The sequence below is a fragment of the Nerophis lumbriciformis genome, linkage group LG04 (genome assembly GCF_033978685.3).
Source record: "Nerophis lumbriciformis linkage group LG04, RoL_Nlum_v2.1, whole genome shotgun sequence".
Taxonomy (NCBI): domain Eukaryota; kingdom Metazoa; phylum Chordata; class Actinopteri; order Syngnathiformes; family Syngnathidae; genus Nerophis; species Nerophis lumbriciformis.
Window position 1 is genome coordinate 36839054 of NC_084551.2, and position 23703 is coordinate 36862756.

General features: G+C 39.9%; 1 protein-coding gene across 6 annotated transcripts in view; it reads left to right on the forward strand.

Annotated features, from left to right (window-relative positions):
* tppp (tubulin polymerization promoting protein) overlaps window positions 1–23703 on the forward strand; it is a 36070-nt gene that overhangs the window by 8449 nt on the left and 3918 nt on the right. For 3 of the 6 annotated variants that reach the window (XM_061954249.2, XM_061954257.2, XM_061954264.2), the window contains 2 exons: window positions 16519–16602; window positions 18201–18536. In XM_061954249.2, the coding sequence (XP_061810233.1) occupies window positions 16589–16602; window positions 18201–18536 (350 nt within the window). In that variant the 5' untranslated portion in view covers window positions 16519–16588. Of the gene's footprint in view, window positions 1–13534; window positions 13698–16518; window positions 16603–18200; window positions 18537–23703 lie in introns of those variants that run through there. The other 3 variants (XM_061954272.2, XM_061954280.2, XM_061954242.2) reach the window with 2 other exon arrangements.

Here is a 23703-nt window from a genome sequence, read left to right on the forward strand (position 1 = left end):
TTGCTGGGTCGGGTTTGGTTTTGGAATTGGATTTCATTGTTATGGTATTGCTTTGTATTGTTTTGTTGGATTAATTAATAAAAAATAAAAAAATTAAAATTAAAAATTTAAAAATAATTTAAATTTTTTTTGATTTTTTAAAAATGAGAATCGATTCTGAATCGCACAACCTGAGAATCGCGATTCGAATTCGAATCTATTTTTTCCCACACCCCTAGTCCATCCATCTTCTTCCGCTTATCCGAGGTCGGGTCGCGGGGGCAGCAGCTTAAGCAGGGAAGCCCAGACTTCCCTCTCCCCAGCCACTTCGTCCAGCTCTTCCTGTGGGACCCCGAGGCGTTCCCAGGCCAGCCGGGAGACATAGTCTTCCCAACGTGTCCTGGGTCTTCCCCGCGGCCTCCTACCGGTGGGACGTGCCCTAAACACCTCCCTAGGGAGGCGTTCGGGTGGCATCCTGACCAGATGCCCGAACCACCTCATCTGGCTCCTCTCAATGTGGAGGAGCAGCGGCTTTACTTTGAGCTCCTCCCTAGTAGCTAGCCTTAATTGTAATGAGTAACACATATGGTGAGAAATGTGGAGAGAATAAGAAGTTGGTGTTGACGGAGCTGTCATAAAAGTGTAAAAAGAAGTTAACAATAAGACGTGAACATATTGAAACATAAACTTCATTTTGAAAATGTGTGAAGGTTATCTTCACAAGTGGTGCACATTCCCTTCTCCTTTTATTATTGTATTGAACACCCAGGACAGAGATGCATGTACCGCTTTCCCTACGTCACAAAAAGTTCCATTTTTGTTTCTGTGGTTGTCATAATATGGAGTGGAGGTGATTCTTTGGACTTATTAAAATTTAGGATTTTTGTGAAACTTATATTTGTATTTGGTCTTGTATTGGGTCTAATTTCTAATCGTAAGACCTCAGGGTTATTTGACTCTAACCTCGATGTAAAACAATGTTATTGTAGTTCCATTACACCAAAAGACAGAATAACCCCAACATTTCTGTATGTGAGCCATGTCGGCGTCATGCTTTCTTAGCACAGTCTCCTTCCTCTATTTGGATGACTGCTGCTGCTGCCAACAATAACCACTGTGGCTCGCTCTCAGCGTCTTGCTGCTCACTACACGCCAACGTGTGATTCACAGAGCAGACTGACTGATGGTGGAGCGGTGACCTCACACCTCGGGCTATATAATACTTGATCTGTCAATGCCACTTCTTGACTACATCATAAGATGGCGCACACTCCCTTAAGCAGGGGTGCCCGATGTTTTCCCTCCAAGGGCCGGAGAGAAAATGTTACAATTTGGGCTAACACAGCAATTTTGAGTGTACAGAAGCACAGTAAGTGAGGAGCTTAAACCCACACCGCCATATACATTAGTGGTCAAAAGTTTACATAGACTTGTAAAAAACATAATGTCATGGCTGTCTTGAGTTTCCAATAATTTCTACAACTCTTATTTTTTTGTGATAGAGTGATTTGAGTACATACTTGTTGGTCACAAAAAAACATTCATGAAGTTTGGTTCTTTTATGTATTTATTATGGGTTTACTGAAAATGTGACCAAATCTGCTGGGTCAAAAGTAAACATACAGCAATGTTAATATTTGGTTACATGTCCCTTGGCAAGTTTCACTGCAATAAGGCGCTTTTGGTAGCCATCCACAAGCTTCTGGTTGAGTTTTTGACCACTACTTTTGACAAAATTGGTGCAGTTCAGCTAAATTTGTTGGTTTTCTGATATGGACTTGTTTCTTCAGCATTGTCCACACGTTTAAGTCAGGACTTGGGGAAGGCCATTCTAAAACCTTAATTCTAGCCTGATTTAGCCAATCCGTTACCACTTTTGACGTGGGGTCATTGTCCTGTTGGAACACCCAGCTGCGCCCAAGACCCAACCTCCGAGCTGATGATTTTAGGTTGTCCTGAAGAAGTTGGAAGTATTGTCCCATTTACAATCTGTAAAGCACCAGTTCCATTGGCAGCAAAACAGGCCCAGAGCATAATACTACCACCGCTATGCTTGATGGTAAGTTAAAAGTTGAAGTTAAAGTACCAATGATTGTCACACACACACTAGGTGTGGCGAAATTATTCTCTGCATTTGACCCATCACCCTTGATCACCCCCTGGGAGGTGAGGGGAGCAGTGGGCAGCAGCGGTGGCCGCGCCCAAGAATAATTTTTGGTGATTTAACCACCAATTCCAACCCTTGATGCTGAGTGCCAAGCAGGGAGGTAATGGGTCCCATTTTTATAGTCTTAGGTATCACTCGGCTGGGTTTTGAACTCACGACCTACCGATCTCAGGGCGGACACTCTAACGCATGGTGTTCCTGGGATTAAAGGCCTCACCTTTTCTCCTCTAAACATATTGCTGGGTATTGTGGCCAAACAGCTTCATTTTTGTTTCATCTGACATCACATGGACAAATATAAGACCTACTGGAGGAAAGTTCTGTGGTCAGATGAAACAAAAATTGAGCTGTTTGGCAATATGTTCTTTACAAGTGTATGTAAACTTTTGACCACGAATGTATTAAGGCAGGCCTTGGCAATTATTTTGACTCGGGGGCCACATTTAGAGAAAAAAATGTGTCTGGGGGCCGGTATATCTATTTTTAGGAACACAAATACAAAACCTCACAATAATGTCTGATTGTATGCTAAAAACGTTATGACAGACCGCCTTAAAAAAACGTAATGGAATTTCATTTTTTTCTATGAACGATAAAACACTGAATATTGACAAAATATGAACGTCACACCCTCTTTCAATCGACATATTTTACAATCAAGTGAAACGCAACAAAAATGCAACAAACAGTGAAATATGAACATGAAGGGTACAAAATAAACCCACCGACAATCTGATATATCACTAAGCTTTAGAACTTTGTGTTATGTCTTGGCAAAAATGAGGACTCAGATGCAGAAGAGAGACAATTGACTCTCTGGTCCAAATGTTGACAATAAAATGAACTGGAATTCTTGTATAAAAATATATATTTCCATGATGAATAAAAGCAAAGTATGTTCTGGACCATAAATGAATCAATATTCTCCACTGCTCACTAGTGTTACTATACCTAAGTCATTGCGGAAATAACTACAAAAGTACTGTAATTGTCAAAAACATATAAATATTTTCAAATCAATCATTTCACCAAAAGAAAATGAAAGGGCCACTGAATGCTTCACCGAATTGTATATGTGGATGGGAAAAAACTCAGGCCTGATCTACTAAGATAGACATAGCACATGCTGAACAATAAAATTGTGTGTACTATTATTGTGTGATCTACTAAGAGTGGGCAATTGAAAAGTGGTGCAGACCGCCCTTTTTAAATTATGTTTTTTGCGTTCATGTGCCCTCCACATTCATGTTGTCGTGCTCTCAAACCTGGGTGCGATGTTGTTGAACTAGCAGCACACATCAAAAATATGTACCACCATTTCTGCAATATAGACTCGCAATCTATATATAGACAAAATAAACTCTTTTTAGTGCGCGGACGCTCTGCAGGGAGGCGGTGGACCATCACAACTGAAGCACATTCATGCATATAGAATGATCCAAACGCTACAAAATGCTTCTTGAGCTATATAGGAGATATAATAATATATTTCCTAAATAAAAAAATGAGCAACATTAACAAAAAAAATGCCAGCAGAGACCAAAATGCATCAATTGAATTTGTTCTAATTAGCCCCTTAATCCAGTCATCCAGTAGCTATAACATTATAAAATGATATTGCTGAATATCAATATGTCTAATTTATTTTTTGTATTCTGAAAGTCCAAATATGTTGACACACACACATGGACGGAGGATTGCCTGTCCATCGTCTGTCTTAGCAGCACGAGCACCTCTTTTCTCACAGCCGTCTGTGCACAACTGTGTCAGTTTGCACATAGCTCAGACGTACTAAATAAAGACGTAAAATAATGCTCACAGAACAGTGATCAGCCTTGACAAATCACATTGCACGTGCTAAATGATTAGTTTGCATCCCCTTCTCCCAGTATATATTCTGCATATTCATGGAGACAGACACCCTACTTGGATTGTGCTCCTTATTTCGTTTACTTAAGAGACACATTCCTCTGCGCACAAGTTTAGTAGATCAGTTTTGCGTGTGCTATCAAGTAAATTTTTGTTTTTAGTACACGCAAACCTTTAGTTGATCAAGCCCATAGTGTCCAAAGCAAAGTCCAATTGAAACAAAAACATGGTTTATTTATCCCCCAAAAAACATTTGCCCACCCAGGTGCATGCTGGTCACTCATCGACAGCCTTTATACTGTATATTATTCCCTTAAAGTGACTAAATGAAACAAAAAACACAAAAAAAACCCATAAAACCTTCAAACTCAACAGATAACAGCGTTAATCATAATGAAATTAAAATAACTAATATAGAATAATTATATCTAACCACTAACTAACTAAATACAACAAAATAAGTAAATTGCTCCAACGCTCCATTTACTAACTATGTTACAAAAAAGGTCAGTTAGAATAATACATCATGTCGGTTAATGTCGAGAACATTCAAGTTTTTTATTTATTGAATCAAAAATATTGATATTCAATGATTTAGTGCATTTGCAAACAGCTAAAATTATGCACAAATCAAACTATAACATGCTACCCAAGTGTAAGACAACTCTTCTCAACAAAAGAGGACAAATATAACCTTAGGGAAAAACATTTGTATGCACGTACAACACTTAAAACCTTTAGCATGTTAGAACGTGGTATTAAATTATGGAATGGATTAAGCAAAAAAATAGTAGATGAAAAAAAAAGTACTAATATGATTCAGTTAAAGTGTTTATGAAGTACGCGCAAGATGAATCCTGATATCCATCTTGAACCTTATGAAACATGAACTTTTGTGTCATATCCATCTACTATTTATTTACGAGAATGTTATCATTAATCTACTCGTTTATTTATTCATCTATTTGTTGTGTTACAGATTGAGCACAGGACGTAAACAAATGTGTAAGAAAATAGATAACGAATAAATAAGATCTGCTTCTTTCTGGGCCTTTTCGGACTTGTTGTATTGAAAAACTGTAAATATGTGATGTACCCTATTGAAATTGTATGCATATTCGAAATAAACTAATATTCAGAGCCAATGTTAAAACTGGAAAAAGATTACTAGAGGATGGGAAGGGGTGATTTCCAGACAAAAGTGTGTGTGTGTGTTAGGGGGTGTGGTTTAACTGTAACAATAATGGTCACAACTTTATGATTGACTGGTCCCAGTCTAGAACCTCTTCCTAGCAGGGATACAGATGGAGATACAACACAGAGGCTATGACAGCCGAGTAGCCTAAACACCTTCCTCCCTCTATCCGTCAACCATGTCATCATTTTAATGTGTCGCCAAACATTTTCTTTTTTGGCGACGGGCTGATCTTCTCTCCTGAGCATGAATAGAATTTTTCCAGCAGTGACGGCGTATTGTCTCTCTGAATAGCTGCACTTAAAACTGGGTCAACTTATGGTTGGAGCACTCATGTGTGTAGCGTGCGTGTTGCCAGAAGGCGTGTGGATGTAAGCATGTTGTCATCCTCCACTCACACACTTCTCTCTGGAGAAATGTCCTTAACCAAACACAGTAGAAAATCCAAATGAGGTTTGAAGTCACATGGTCGGCATTGCATTAACCTTTGACCTCTTCACACTGAACATTGTGCGGTATAAGGAGACTTGTTGTCTTGTGACCCTTGAAACTACAGACTATAAATTGAAAAGACAAAAGACTCCTTTGTTTCACAGTGGTTTTACTGTGAGATGCAGCTCCATTAAAATGCTGTGGATCACGACTCAAAGTTAATAGAAAACGGAAAGCTAACCTGCTTTGTAAGCTGTGGCTTGGTTGGGAATTTCTGTGCATTAAACCATAATCACACTGGTTAGGTTACATTTGACTTGGCCACAATCATAATCAATGGATTTAAATTTCTGACAAGATGTCATAAAATACCGCACAATTTTATGCATAAGTGTAAAATACAGCTAGTCCACCATTTGTCGTCATTACTTAATTATTTTGATGTCTGACTCTTCGGTATATCAGTATGTGGAATTAAATTATGGAATGGATTAAGCAAAGCAATCAAACAATGTACTAATATGATCCACTTCAAGAAACTATTCAAACTTAAAGTGTTTACAAAGTACAAAGAAGAAGAACCATGATAAACATTGTGAATGTATTTCATCCATCCATTCTTTCATTCTCGAAATAATTTTACTTATCTCACCATATGAAATATAACTTACTTCACCAATTATTATTTATTTATTAATTTTTATTGTGATTACTTATGGAGTACCGTCTTTTTCGGAGTATAAGTTGCACCTGCTGAAAATGCACAATAAAGAAGGAAAAAAACATATATAAGTCGCACTGGAGTATAAGTCGCATTTTTTGGGGGAATTTATTTGATAAAACCCAACACCAAGAATAGACATTTGAAAGGCAATTTAAAATAAATAACAGGCTGAATAAGTGTACGTTATATGACGCATAAATAACCAACTGAGAACGTGCCTGGTATGTTAACGTAACATATTATGGTAAGAGTCATTCAAATAACTATAACATATAGAACATGCTATACATTTACCAAACAATCTGTCACTCCTAATCGCTAAATCCAGAGGTGTGGACTCGAGTCACATGACTTGGACTCGAGTCAGACTCGAGTCATGAATTTGATGACTTTAGACTCGACTTGACAAAATGTAAAAAGACTTGCAACTCGACTTAGACTTTAACATCAATGACTTGTGACTTCACTTGGACTTGAGCCTTTTGAATTGACATGACTTGACATGACTTGCTACTTTCCCCAAAACCCAAAGATGAAAAAGTTATTCGGGAGCGCTCCGTATTTTTCATTGTGTACTTGTCTATCAGCGTTGCGTGTGTCAGCTGGTGTGGTCTCAGTACAACAGCCAATCAAATTAGATCTACTTTGTTTTCATCACACAGCATTCATCCAATCAAATTGCAGGACAACCAACGAAGAAGACATGTCCAAACCACACGCCAGTGAACAAAAAATGATACCTAAAATAATTTTGTTTGGGTATAAAAATTACGAGGTGGTCAACACAAAACGGTTTGCAGTATGCAACACATGCGGTTCGAAAATTACTGATGGAGAGGCAACAACGTACTTCCAACTTCGTCCGGCATTTGAAGTTGCACAAAGAACGGTAAGTTTTGAATGTAAGATAACGTTTATTGGCTAAGTAACGTGACTTTTATTTGCTGTGTAGTTAAATCAGTGAGGCTGTAAACTCACTGCTAACGTTATAACGTTATTGCAAACACGGGAATCTGTTGCAGTTCACTACCTTATTCATACTTTTTGTTCAGTGATTTTTTTTAAGCAGGGTTACGTTAGTCAATATATCACACGTAACGTTAGACGGCGGTCAGCAGCACCGCGTATTTTAGCCACCTAAAAAAAGACAAAAATAGTCAAATAAAGGTCAGTTAAAATGTATACTATATTATGAATATGTGTACCGTTTTAGCTAGCTTTCTGACATACTGTTGGTTGTTTACCTCAGTGGTCTCCAACCACCGGGCCGCGGCCCGGTACTGGTCCGTGGATCGATTGGTATCGGGCCGCACAAGAATTTTTTTATTTTTTATTTTTTATTTTTTTAATTAAATCAACATAAAAAACACAAGATACACTTACAAGTAGTGCACCAACCCAAAACAACTCTCTCCCCCCTTTTGTTCTGGGCATTGAACATGAAGACTCTTCCTTCACTGTTCCGAGTGGCCATGAGAGTCTTGGCAGTGCCTGCCTCCAGTGCTCCAGTGGAGCGAGTTTTCAGCCATGGTGGCATCATACTACGCCCCCATCGTGCACAAATGACTGACAGACTCTTGGCTAATTTGGTCTTTTGCAAATGCAATGCAGCATAGGGCCCTGACATATAAAAAGTACAACTTTTTTGTTATGTTCACGTATATGTCATGTTTTTTCAATGTTAACACTTTTGTACAAATAAGTACATTTGCACTTTATTTTTCAATGTGTTTGTTCTGTAAAGGAATGAGTTAATGTTTAAAATGACTGGTTAATAGTGCTATTATAAAGTGCAATGTCAGCACAATTTTCTTTCCTGCAATTTAAAATGCACTTGTTTTAATAAATAAATACAGCGTTTGAAAAGCATACACAATCTGTGTTAATATATTAGTCTGTGGTTAAAAGGACTTGAAAGGACTCGAAACTCAAAATGCAGGACTTAGGACTTGACTTGAGACTTTCCAGTCTTGACTTTGGACTTGACTCGGGGCTTGCCTGTCTTGACTCGGGACTTGACTCGGACTTGAGGGCAAAGACTTGAGACTTACTTGTGACTTGCAAAACAATGACTTGGTCCCACCTCTGGCTAAATCCCATGAAATCTTATACGTCAAGTCTCTTACGTGAATGAGCTAAATAATATTATTTGATATTTTACGGTAATGTGTAAATAATTCCACACATAAGTCGTTCCTGAGTATAAGTCGCTATGAAAAAAACTGCGAATTATAGTCCGAAAAATACGGTATATTGTGAATAAATTGAGAACAGGAAGTGAACAAAAGTTTTAGCAACTGTTATGTAAAAGAAAAGGGGTAGGATTAAATAAGCTCTGCTTCTTCCTACTCCGTTTCGAACATGTTGAAAAGAGAAACTGAAAATTGTGATGTATCATGTTGTATGCATGCATGTTCGAAATAAACTCAAACTCAAACTCAACTCAACTTTTGTAGATTTTGAGTCATCCTGCTTGCAAAAGGGCAGGAGGACACTAGCATATACTATAGAGCAGCGTTTCCTAACCATTGGAACACGGCCCATTGTTTGACCCTGTCTGTATGGGCTGCACCGGTACTCGGTTGTAATACACTTTTCCACCACGTGTTGCAGTAATGACAATATCAAACAAACAAAAGATGTCTGGAGCGAAAGTAAAGTCAGAGAGAAGTTTCTCAAGCACAAAAAAGCTGATTTAAGTGGTGAAGCTATATTTTCATTTGCACTTAAATTGTATTGACAGTTTAGTTAAAAAACATCCATCCATCCATTTTCTACCACTTGTCCCTTTTGGAGTCGCGGGGGGTGCTGGAGCCTATCTCAGCTGCATTCGGGCGGAAGGCGGCGTACACCCTGGACAAGTCGCCACCTCATCGCAGGGCCAACACAGATAGACAGACAACATTCACACTCACATTCACACACTAGGGCCAATTTAGTGTTGCCAATCAACCTATCCCCAGGTGCATGTTTTTTGGAGGTGGGAGGAAGCCGGAGTACCCGGAGGGAACCCAGTCAGTCACGGGGAGAACATGCAAACTCCACACAGAAAGATCCCGAGCCCGGGATTGAACTCAGGACTACTCAGGACCTTCGTATTGTGAGGCACATAGACTAACCCCTGTGCTGCCCGTTAAAAAACATACATGTTGTTATTTATTATTAATTTATTTTAGCACAACATCATTTTAGGTACATTTATTTTTCGTCGGTTATTTACGAGTCCCCTCTTATGCAGTATATTTGATTAGTATTTATGTTTCTAATCAGCCTGACATAAGCTAACGTTTATGTGTTAAATTATTAATAACCTTTGTGATTAAGACATGCTCATTTGACAAGGTTGTAAACTGGAGGTATGGTTTGACATAATTATTAAATATCATCAAAATCAAGAGTAAGATTAATTATTCAGTGTTAATATTTGAGTGGATCCCGAGCACCTCTCTAGTGGAAAAGTTGGGCCCCATGGTCAAAAGATTGAGTACTTTACCCCTGGTATAGAAAACATTTACCTTAAAACTTGCCAACCTTCCTGCTTTCCCTCACAGGAAATTCCCTTATTTTGCTCTTCTTTCGCGCCACTTTCCCAATCCTGTATTTCCCCCTATTTTAAATTGAATGAAAACAAATGTATTTCCGTTATTTCTGGAGTGGCACAGCTTCTAATTGCGATAACACATTCTGCAACCCGTAAAGTCAGGCAGCAGAATGTGTCTTACTTTTTGGGAAACTGTTACTTTAAAAAGTTGACGGGTGTGTACGTTAGGTGTGGACGTATGCTTAAGTTGACTGTGCAATATCTGTGCATTTTTTTATTATCAACCTTAATGATAACTACAGGCTGGAATATATCTCGCATCACGTAGTTTGCGTCACCTAGAGCGCAGCCGCCTTGTTTGATTTATAGCTCTTCCGTGGGGCTGGCGCCAGATGTGTAAACCTCTTCCAAAACACTAAGGGGCAGTGTCTCCAGGCCCTTGTTGACTAGATATTTACCTACCAACCACAACATCAACATCTTTGTCTACACTGGAACTAATCATACAGAAACATCCGTTTACTTTTAATGGACATTTTACTCATGAACCAGAAGACAACACATTCATGAAGATGGGACTGTGCTACTTTTAAATGAGTCGTGGCAGAAAACTTTATTATTTGCAACGCCGTTTGAGACACGGGACAAGAGAAATCTACTATTTAATTTAAAGTAAACAAAACTGTTAAATAACTATTGTAACGACATGCTGGTGTTATCTGATTTGATCATGTGTTATTGATGTTTGGCAATAAAAGTTAAAAAGAGTGTCGTACTTTGTCACTTTCTTCTAGATGCAACAACACAAAGAGCTGAAAAACGACATTTAGTAATTATTTCTAGGGCGCACCGAGTTATAAAGTATGCAAATGTTTAATCACTGTTGCTTTATTTTATCCAATTATTTGTGCATTTCAAGCACAAAATCAGCTCTCCTGTGGTTGAGGATCCTCCTCTTCAGAATCTGACCAATCACAGCTCTGAGGTCTGCGTCGCCTCTGATGCGAACCTAGAATTTTTGGGCGGGTGCATGCAAAGCTGGCGGAAAGTTACGCAGGGGCAGGGGCAAGAAAGACTGCGTCGCTTACCCAAGTTACGTGACGCGACAGTTACACCAGGCCTTAGGGCCCAATTCTCCCGTTTGCGCTTAGGTGTTTTTTTATGTGCTTAAAAGTCTTGCACGTCCGTCTTATTTGATTCACCCATACAACCTGCAGTCACGCCCACTCACATAAGTTAGGCAAAAGTGCTTAAGTCGTGAATAAGAACCGGCTCATTACCGATTCGGCTGGCTTTGCCGTGACGCCTTTTTTTCTCGGTTGCGTGAAAATTGTGGAATGTGGAGTTTTACTAACACTTTGTCTTCAAAGTCTATGAAAAAGATAACACTTTGAAGTTGAAAATTGATAGATGGTACAATATATATGTATATAATATTTAATAGTCACATAGTTCAATGCTCATGGTCCATATGCATTAAAGGTCCGTTAGTGCCAGGGTGTTCAAACACGACTGATAAAGTCTCCTTCCTTTGTGGTCGCACTCACGAGACAAGGATTTTATCCTCATCTCAATGGATGTTTGCAGTGGTCTCAATTGAAGTGTTAAGGCTAGACTTCATAGCTTTCTAGAAGGTAATTTTACCATGTGTGGTATACACTGCATTCAAACTTCAAATGCAATGTAATGTTTCCCCTTCCAGAGGCGCTGGACTTATTCCAGCCTCAGAGGCTAATGTTGTGTCGTTCAAACGAACAAATCTTTTGAGTGAACATACTGAACCGAATCACTTCATGAACTGATTCGTTCCTTTCTCAGTTCAGTTGAGCTCCGCCGTGACTATGCCGGTATGAGTGGAACTGGCGCATTCTGTGACTCACTGAACCCTCGATGTCGGCGAACGACGTCGAGGGGGTGGGGGGAGGGACTGAGCGAACGATTCGTTCACCGCGGATTAACGACATGAATCACTCAGTGAACGACAGAATCAGGACTCGCGAACCTACTGACACAGAGAACTGACTGTGTCGCGGAGGAGGACGTCACATTGAGGCTCTCGTTCAGTCACTGTGCGCGTCGTTCATTGGGTGCTGAGGGCTTGTGTCGTTCGCGAACTGACACACACCGAGATCTGCCGCTGGGGAAGCTGTTACTGACTGACTCATGATTCGCCGACCTGCACACAGAACTGCTGCTGCAGAAGTGACTCAGGTTCACGTACTGAACTGTGCTGACTGTGGCGCTGTGTCAGTCACTCACTGCCTGGTGTACTGTATGCACAGAGCTGTGTAGGGACTCGCGTTCACCCTATTTGCTGCTTCTCCCGCGAATGTCTGCACTGTACTGTACTGTACTACGCATTTTCTAGTCTATTCATTTTTGTTATGCATAACTATCATGTATAACTAGTGGGAAGATCGACTTCTATATACTGTACATTGTGTTGAGCGTGAGTGTAATGTGGGCTTTACCTTTCAAAGTGTTTTCTATTTATTTATATTACACAAGATGGCAGATCAAATTTAAGACCAACAACTTGCAACACATTTACATGTGTAAGGGAGCGAGCGTAGTGCGTGCTTTGACTTTGTGGGTTTTACCTGTACTTTCTTACTGTGCAAGGTGGTGTTTTTTAAATAAATAACTGGCAGAGGGGCATGCCTGTATAAGGGTAAAGTACCACTGGTAGTCACAAACACACTAGGTGTGGTGAAATGACCCTATGCATTTGACCCATCCCCTTGTTCCACCCCCTGGGAGGTGAGGGGAGCAATCAGCAGCAGCGGTGGCCACGCTCGGGAATCATTTTGGTGATTTAACCCCCAATTCCAATCCTTGATCATATGACTTGTCTACACATGCACACTAGTGAAACAAACTAGACTTCAGGTGTGTCTTGGTAACTGTTCAATTCAGACAATATGCCTCAATTTCACGACCACACTGCCTAAGAGATCTGCTCAGTAAATTTCTATGTTGATAGTCATATAAATAAATCACAGGTAGTTCACCTATCCTTTCTTTTTGTCAAAGTAGCTCTCATAGTGATGAAAGTCTCCAACCTTCAATTCTATGTCCTAAGTGCAATAGTTATTTGATGGGAGGGCATGTATCCAGGAAACACAACAAAACTATGTTCCTGTTTGTTTATAAAGGGCTAAATTGTTTTTACATTCTTTGGAAATTGTGTCTGAAAACAGGTCAGTGAGGAAAAACTAAACAGATCTTGTTGATATCAAGTGACTAGAGACGCAGAAAAACACTGATGAGATCTGATAAAAATGTACTGTTAAAAGTTTACAACTCCCTAATTCATGAATCATGTGTAACCTCGAGAACTCCGTTCTCGGGCCGAGTGCCAAAAGTGATGACAAAAGTGCCAACAGTGATAGTCAACGATGTCACAGTGCGTGTGAATAAATGTGCAAGGGTCGCACAGGGGGGGGCACTCCAATTAGACAATGGCCTCCCAGTGTTTGCTTCTCTGAGAGACACATTATTCAGACATTTATAATATCTTCTTTTATGCTGTGTCACTTTTAGCTTTTGTATCCATTGAGTAAGCAAGGTCACTGCCTTGCGAGTGTTGACTAACAAAGACAAAAGCCTCAACTTAAGGTGTCTCATAAGGAGGGGGCAGGGTTACTGAATGGTGTCATGTACCACGTGGACAGAAGAGGTTCACTCAATTAGAGCTGGTCTCTTCGTTTGTCAGACTGTTGGATTCTTGTTTGCCATGGCAACACATGATCTATAAGGATGCTGCATTGATTATGGGAACATCTGAAAGGTGAGCAAACTGTATAAGACTTGTGGTAGATGGAATTTTACTCCATGTGCTTTTTAGGTGCATTGTTATTTTCTGATTTTTACTTTGTAAAGTTGACCAGGTGATATAAATCTACTGTGCATTAGTACCAGTGCAGTATGCAAATAAGGGGGGCAATTTGTGAATATAATGGAATAAAACGTCATCCATCTTTGATTGGCTGACACACGGGGACATAAGCGGTTGTTGACATAAGTGAAATTAGCTTTTGCTTCGACATGTTTGCCAGGGACATAAGAAGAATGGACGATTGTTAAGGCTTTCTTTGCTTACCTATTACAAAGGTAGCTGCACAAATCCTACTTCCTGTGGTTGACACAAAACAAAATAAAGAGTGCAATCTAATGGTGATTAAAGAACTGTTCTGTGGAAGACTTATGCCAAAGCTTTGAAGATTGTAGTGGCTGTTTATTTTTGATAGCCACAAATTAGCTTTTGCAAAAAAAATAAATTGCAAGCGATAATGAAGATTTTTTTTTAAATTATTACCATACTACAACACGTCAACATAAACGGACCACGTTTTCATAGAAATGACCCCTTTGGGTCTCAAAATGTATGTCAACAAAAGCAGTCGACCAACTTATGGTGACTGCACATACGTGTATAAATGTATATGCCTGCTGAAAAAGTGTGTGCACCACTGATGTAAAGCATTATGGGAAATTAAGTATTTTTATACCATTTTCATCCAAGAAAGTAACCATATTAATGACTTTCAGTCTTATACCAACAAAATTGGCTAAAATGCTAACATGCTAACACTTAGCATGCTAAGAAGATAGCACTAAGTAGCAATATGCAGACTGTTAGTGTCATAACGAAACAATTGACTAAAAGTCTAACAGTTAGCATGTTAAATTTGGGAGGAGTTTATTCTGGAATACTAAGAAATAATCAATTGGAATTTCAAATCTGGTTCCTTCAATCAGAATTGGAATTGCAATTCCACTTTCTGCTTGCAACCTCAATTCGCATTCAGTTCAAATTCATGGAATTGCCATTTAGGAGACATTCAAAATTTGCGATGAGGTGGCGACTTGTCCAGGGTGTACCCCGCCTTCCGCCCGATTGTAGCTGGGATAGGCTCCAGCACCCCCCGCGACCCCAAAAGGGATAAGCGGTAGAAAATGGATGGATGGATGGAGACATTCAAAATATAAATTAGAATTTCGCACAAGTCTGTTTCACACACAAAGCATCGGAGCTGCAAAAAGTGGGATATTGTGGCAACTGTGTGCACTGTCACACACTAACACAGTTAGGGGCGCCGAAAAGGGGGGGTAAAGGACACGGATTCTAGGGGCCCATGATGGAGGGGGGCCCAGAGAGGCCCCTAATGATGATGAAATTATAATACAGAAAAAATAATGACACTGTGTTGGGGGCCCTGTAAAGATTCTTTTCATGGGGCCCAAAATCCCTAGCGGCGCCCCTGAACACAGTATCCATCCATCCATCCATTTCTACCGCTTATTCCCTTTTGGGGTCGCGGGGGGCGCTGGAGCCTATCTCAGCTACAATCGGGCGGAAGGCGGGGTACACCCTGGACAAGTCGCCACCTCATCGCAGGGCCAACACAGATAGACAGACAACATTCACACTCACATTCACACACTAGGGCCAATTTTGTGTTGCCAATCAACTTATCCCCAGGTGCATGTCTTTGGAAGTGGGAGGAAGCCGGAGTACCCGGAGGGAACCCACGCAGTCACGGGGAGAACATGCAAACTCCACACAGAAAGATCCCGAGCCTGGGATTGAACCCAAGACTACTCAGGACCTTCGTATTGTGAGGCAGATGCACTAACCCCTCTGCCACCGTGAAGCCCACACAGTATCCAGTAGTCAGATAATTAGTTGCACAATGCTTTGTTGGACAACAATTGTTTACAACACAACAGGCAGCAGAAGTGAATGTCAGGTAACACAGGTGTACCTGTACAGTCTTGTCCCACCTCTGTTAGAGCTATAATACAACTTTCTATGACAGAAAGTTGGCAGCCTGACTATGTCCCCCAATTCTGCAAAACCGAAACAGAAAAAAGGATGACATGCTGGCTGGAAAGCAGCATTTGAGGGCCAAAAGGAAAGTGTAAAGCATTTTATACCCAGTGCCCAAACGGTTAGAAGACACAATCTATAATGATAACCTTTAGGTCATATTTTTCTTTGGCATGTTGTCCCCATTATAACATCATTCAGTATACAATTTTTTAGTGAGACAGATGATCTCATTAAAGATTGTAAAGTCTCTTGTTACCCCCACATTGAGAAGTATTCACACACCCGTTTTATGGAAATACAATCTTTCGCAGCCTTCTAAAGGATTGTAGTGACTCCTAGCGACGCGCAGCTGCTTAAGAAAAATAAAGAAAACCATCAGTTGCAAACCTGCTAAACTTACTTAATTTATCAGCACAATTAATTCATGTTTAGTACCATTTTTTGAGTAACCAGAGTCCTGGGTGAGCTCTGAGGAGAGGCTCACTGTGCCATGCTTTGAACACCCCTGATCTAGACCGTTCTATTAAATTATACATCTGCCTATATTGAGAAAGAATATTAATAATTTCCAACTTTTTGTTAAAATAATTGGGAAAATTAAGGAAAATAGCATTTTTAGCACACCTTTCCAGGTCAATACCCATTCACCCAACAAAAAAGACATTTTATTTCCACATTTTTTTACAAGTGTGTGAATATTTTTTGGGGTAACTTTATGTAGCGACAGGCACATCATCTCACTGTATCCACCTCCACCTTCTCATCTTTTCCACAGCACAAAGAGACAGAAACACAAGTCAGCAAATCCAAGCACTGCACAGAGGGAGCCTAATTCTTGCACAAGCATGGCAGACCACAAGTAAGTTGGAGGAGTGTCATGACACAAACCCTGCTTGTAATCAACGCACAATCCTTCCACCAAAACACCACAAGGAGTAAATAGTAACAAGTAAAGTAGCTGACAAATGTGAGTACACCCTTCACTTGCACTCATTATCATGCTGGATGCGGGCCAGCCTACCAAAAGAGGGGGTCATGCGCTGATTCAGAATGAACTGCAGCTCTGCAACACTCATGGAGCCCTAGACCATGATCATGCTTGACTGTAGGCAAGATACTATTATCTTGCTACTCGCTTGTGTTACCAGCCTACTTAGACAATAATGGCTGTGTGTTGAGTCTTTTTCAGTGGATGGTAAACACATACAGTCGTGGTCAAAAGTTTACATACACTTGTAAAGACATAATGTCATGGCTGTCTTGAGTTTCCAATCATTTCTACAACTTTTATTTTTTGACATCGCATGGACAAAGATAATAATTTCTGGAGGAAAGTTCTGTGGTCAGATGAAACAAAAATTGAGCTGTTTGGCCACAATACCCAGCAATATGTTTGGAGGAGAAAAGGTGAGGCCTTTAATCACAGCAACACCATTCCTACCATCAAGCATGTTTTGTTGCCAATGGAACTGGTGCTTTACAGAAAGTAAATTGGACAACGAAAAAGGAGGATTACCTCAAAATTCTTCAGGACAACTTAAAATCATCAGCCTGGAGGTTGGGTCTTGGGCGCAGTTGGGTGTTCCAACAGAACAATGACCCCAAACACACATCAAAAGTGGTAAAGGAATGGCTAAATCAGGCTAGAATTAAGGTTGTAGAATGGCCTTGCCAAAGTCCTTACTTAAATGTGTGGACAGTGCTGAAGAAACAAGTCCATGTCAGAAAACCAACACATTTAGCTGAACTGCACCAGTTTTGTCAAGAGGAGTGGTCAAAAACTCAACCAGAAGCTTGTGGATGGCTACCAAAAGCGCCTTATTGCAGTGAAACTTGCCAAGGGACATGTAACCAAGTATTAACATTTCTGTATGTATACTTTTGACCCAGCAGATTTGGTCACATTTTCAGTAAGCCCATAACAAATTCATAAAAGAACCAAACTTCATGAATGTTTTTTGTGACAAACAAGTATGTGCTCCAATCACTCTATCACAAAAAAATAAGAGTTGTAGAAATTATTGGAAACTCAAAACAGCCATGACATTATGTTCTTTACAAGTGTATGTACATCTTTGACCACGACTGTACCACTTTACAACCTGTTCACCCCTTGAAAAGATATACTGTACTACAAAAAAATGTCACGCTGAAAAGTGAGGGGTGTCATTACTTTTGTGAGAGGCTGTAATTTAGACCATCACTTTGCAATTGAACGCTACACTAACAAGGACAACTAACAATACAATGGTTCAAAAGCTAAAGACATGCGTGCTACTAGTTTTGCAGAACAAGTTTAGACCGAGTCTCTCCAGGCTGATTTTTTTTGTCTATATATTCTGAGCAAACTTTCCCCATAGGTTGTGTGTTTTAATGTGTGGCGCAACAAAACACAAGTAAGCCTACAATAAACCGATAAGATATCCCACTGATGCTCTAAATATACTTTCTTCTCAGAGACGGACTAGATGACTTTAAAGTCCAAACAGCCAAGCATCCCCACATCAGCACGACCCAGATGCGGCCCCATAACGAACACTCTAAAGACCGAGCATCCAAAAGGCTCTCCACCGACTCTAACGGAACCAGTGAAGGAGGAGTGGGCTCGTCCACACCGGTTGAGCTGACCGCCTTGGAAGAGTCCTTTCGACGTTTCGCCATCCACGGCGACACACGCGCTACCGGCAAGGACATGCACGGCAAGAACTGGTCCAAGCTCTGCAAGGACTGCGGTGTGATCGACGGCAAAAACATCACCCTCACCGACGTAGACATCGTCTTCTCCAAAGTAAAGTAAGAAAGACCTATTCTGATGCAAACATAAAAAAAGATTCCCACCAGTCCAGGCATGATCGGGAAACTGATATACTTAGATAAATGAGGTTTATCACAAACAGGGCCGCGTACATTAAGACTGAGTGACTCAACTCACATGCAAACCCCAAAGACCAATGAAGAAACACAAACATTCCTTGGGTTCTATTGCCAAAAACTACCTTAAACTGCAGAGACAAAGTAGCACATGGTTGGAGTTCTACCTACAATTCAGGTTAGGTTTAAAACATGCTGCTCTCAGCTGACAGTACCATCAAAAACCAGAGAAAAAAATCTCCATGTATGCTTGGCTCAACCTGTATCTCCTCAGGCCACATTGGTTCATCCTTTGCTGCTTGATTTAAGTGGAGTTGGCGCTAATAATAAACGCTGACCTAAATTGCACTGAAGAGAGAAAGAGTTTTATTTACTAACATAACTAAATGTAATGAATTGTCTACACATACCACAGCGAGTGTACAGTATCATCTAAATGGCAGTAAAATCATAGTTGGGGGAAAAAATCCTCACATTGCGCTGCACAAAGTGGAAAGGCCATGATTAAGGTCTGCAAGGGAGTCTTGCTCTGTTTTGTAAATTTTCTACCTAACTGCTCCATTAATGACATACTGTTGTGTGCAATACACCATTGACATTGATTACAATTGATACATTTAGAAAAGCTAATACATTGTGCAACAAGGAACATTCCCACATATCAAAAAAGAAAACACTATGGACCTGATCTACTAAAGGTTTGCGTTAACTAAAACACATGAAAACTTGATAGCAAAGGCAAAGCTGACCTACTAAAAACTTGTGTGCAGAGGATTGTGTCTCTTAAGTGAGCAGAATAAGGAGTGCAATCTGTCTTCATGAATGTGCAGTATATATGCTGATCATCAGAACGCCCACAATACTGGGAGGAGAAGATACAAATATAATAATTCAGTACACATACACACAATTTGATTTATCAAGACTGATCACCATTATGCAGGCGCTATTTTGCGCCCTTAGTTAGTATGTCTGAAAAGTATGTGCAAACCTTGAAAAAAGAGGTGATGGCGCTACACGGGCGTATGCAGTAACATATTGTGTCACATACAGTTGCATAATTTTTTTTAAAACTACTATTATTCTACTTGCTAATTTATAATTCTAATATATAATTTTATCATTCATATTATAATTTATTGTTAATAGTTATTTACTTTTTGTTAAAACATGGTTCTATTCTACACTACGGTTAAAATGTATTAAGCACTTATTCTTCTTTTATTCGTATACTTTACATTAGTTTTGGGTGATACTACAAATTTGAGTACAAATCCAATACCAAGTACTTATAGGGGCAGTATTGGTCATACTAATGCTGATACTTCCTTCAAGATGATTAAATAATTAAATTTTTGGTCACAATTATAATCAGACAAAAACACAGTATGGCAGTGTAACAATTTCAACTAAATATTATTTCCTACTGCTGGCTCTGATTTAAATCATTTGGTTTTTGGTCTATAAAGTCCAGGGACTTATTTCCTGAGTTTGTAAACAATAACAAAAACAACAAAAAATCTTGCTAATGAAAAAATATCGATCTAACCACAGCAGTATCGACCATATACTAACACTAAACTTGGTATCGTTACTGTCAATATCTGTATCGATCTGCCACCTGTTAACGCTAGCTTAGCGTTTAGCATAACCTCCTACGGTGTGTAACGTAGCATGTTTAGTTATTCCTCGTCCTCCAGTGATAATGGTACTTGTCCGAAACTTAGTTTATTTGCCGCCATGGAGGCGAGGATTGCTGACTTAGAATTGGATTCGCCCTGTGGAGGGATGTTAGCTGCTAGCTTGCTAGCGAGAATGATACGGTGCGTTAAGGACGCGTATGTTTGCTTGTCGCTGTCAAATTTGCAGGACAAAGCTACTGTAGGATGTGTCATCAACGTGCATTATCACGAAAGTATTAAAAGCTCTATTGTTGGCCAAATGTATATAGTTTATATGGTCTATATCACGCAACCCTTCTCTATCCTCTTTCCTATTTCCTCATTTTAGAGGTAAATGCACACTGCTTAAACACTTTTTGTAAATGAATGCACGCAACCACCTGTACCTCCCTTACACATTGCTCCACAAAAGAAAAAAACCTTATTGCGTCTCCAACACACACACACACACGCATCGGGACAGGAAGAGTAGTCCATAGTTCTGTGTCTATTCAGTAAGCAAATACAGGGCAACCTCTGGCTAGCAGTTGGAACTACAGTTTGAAACTCTCTTCAGTCGTTTTGTTTGGGAACACTCCGCCTTCTTAGTGAAATAGATAAACAGACAAAGACAAGACAGGAAATTAGTGTGCCAGCATTGTTAGTAGCATACTTGCCAACCTTGAGACCTCCGATTTCGGGAGGTGTGTGGGGTGGAGAGGGGGGGCGTGGTTTGGGGCGTGGTTAAGAGGGGAGGAGTATATTTACAGCTAGAATTCACCAAGTATATATAAGAAATACTTGACTTTCAGTGAATTCTAGCTATGTATATATATATATATATATATATATATATATATATAAATAAGACAAATACTTGAATTTCAGTGTTCATTTATTTACACATATACACACACATAACACTCATCTACTCATTGTTGAGTTAAGGGTTGAATTGTCCATCCTTGTTCTATTCTCTGTCACTAATTTTCTAACCATGCTGAACACCCTCTCTGATGATGCATTCTGCTTCGTCTCCTTGTTGTGTGCGCAGTTGGGAACTGCTTTACGGTAAATGAAAACGTGACTGCTGTTGTTGTGTGTTGTTGCCGCGCTGGGAGGACGTTAATGAAACTGCCTAACAATAAACCCACATAAGAAACCAAGAACTCGCCCTCGATCATTCTACAGTTATAATGTGATTGGGCAGGCACGCTGTTTATATTGTGGGAAAGCGGACGTGAAAACAGGCTGTCGACACGTCACTCAGGTCCAAATGGATTTGGAGGGGGCGTGGCCTCCAGCTCCGCCTGAATTTCGGGAGATTTTTGGGAGAAAATTTGTCCCGGGAGGTTTTCGGGAGAGGCGCTGAATTTCGGGAGTCTCCCGGAAAATCCGGGAGGGTTGGCAATTATGGTTAGTAGAGATGGGGAACTACTAACACTACAGGCAGTAAGGAACTTAAATGTCCAACTGTTCAAATTGTTACTTGCCTGCATTGGTGCACTTTCTTAAGAAGCCTTGAAAAATATCGTGAAGGCATTTGATCATTCACAACTGAACTGTTCTGTCTTAGACAAGACTAGATCTGACCAATCTAAGTCTGAGCATAAACTGATGAAGTCTGCACAGATGGACAGGTCAGTTGTGATCAATTAAATGCCCTGAAGATACAATGTCCTGGATAAATGAACATCCATAGACTTGAAAACCATCACATATTACTTCATTATATATATATATATATATAAATATATTGAGAGTTGTATTTATTTCAGAATTATATGATCACAGTTTGGTCTGTTTCATGTTAAAAAATGATGTTTGTCATTTTCCTTACTGTACCGCAAATGAACTGAACCGTGACTATGGCATACTGTTACACCCCGATTCTATACTGTATCTATCTGTCCTCACATTTTCCAGTTTTACGTCTCATGAACTTTGCTGTGGTAGTCGGTTGACCTGTGCAGGTATTTTTCATTGCAAAAGACATGTGTCCATCAGCTTTGAGGTCAGTACATTAGCATCTGTGTCAAGTGTAGGTGGGGGTTAGGGGGATCCAGACTGCAGGGGGAAGGGGCTGGCTCAGGTTTATGTGCTGTGTGACTCTCTCCAGGCATGACTGAGCAGTGGAAGGCAACCATGCATTTTCTTTCATCAGTGTCAAGGCCCTTTGCATGCACAATAAAAACAAAATAAATATTGCCCTTTGGCTAATCACAGTGTGGCTGAGTGGTTCCTGCTTGGAGCCTCATCATAAACTACGCAGGCCTAAGAAATCCGCTGTCGACTAATTAATTACTGGCATGGCTTTCGTTTCCACACCATGGTTCCTCATCAGTGAACATTATTGGAAGCTGTGGGTTGAATTACATTCTTCTGTCCTATTATTTTGGATCTTTTGCTGCAGATGGTTCAAGTATGTCAATTAAACAAGCGGCAGGGGCATTGAAGTGTGGGGGTAAATAGGGATGTTGTACCGTGGCCACAAGCACAGGGGGGCCCCAGGGTTTTTGTAAACTTTCAAGATTTTTGGCGGTATTTAAATATGTAAGTATAAAATAAGTTGTCATAAATTTTAATAAAGCTGTAAAAATTCAATAGGTTTCTTAAGCTGGATAGAGCCGAACGTAGCCAGTATCACATCACTCAACACAGACCTCATAACGTCATTTAAGCTCACCTGTAAGCATTAACACACAGCACCAACATTTTGGAACAAGGATGAGGTGATAGACGAAAGATTGAAAATATAATAAATGAATTTGTGGCAGCATAGGAGAAAGTTATGTACAAGTTCCACTATTGCGTCTCATTGCCCAGAACTGTGGCGCGTTCAAATACTTTTTTTCAATTAAAGCTAGAAACAGAGGCGTCTTTAGTCTTTAAAGACAGGGGGAGACTTAACTCCCAGGAGATTTACTGGGAATAATATATTCATAATAATAATGATGTATTATGATTTATATAATCCATTATGTGTATCAGCTGATCTACTTTACACACCGAAGTAACAACTTGACAGATTATGATTTATCATATTTACCAGTAAGTGAATAATGACAGGTTGACTAAGATGACTGTATTTTAAAATCCATAATCTGGCCACTTTATATTGAATTTGTTGGCATTTTAAAAAAAAAGGTTTTTCTGTTTTAATAAAAAAACAAATTATTTAGGTAAGTTTAATGTTAATGCCATTTTTAAAAAGCCAAAAACATAATTGAAGGTATGAAAGCAGGTTTCAACCATATTTCTGTAATAATTAGTTTTTTAGTGTATGTTTATATAGCTAGTATGTGTATAGGGCAGTGACGTTGGGTTTAGGGTGGAATGGGGGCCCTGTAGGAGTGTTGTACATGGGGGGCCCAGAATCTTTGGTTTTACAGCCCTGTTGCCAGGTAAAATAATGTTCTGTTCTCTGT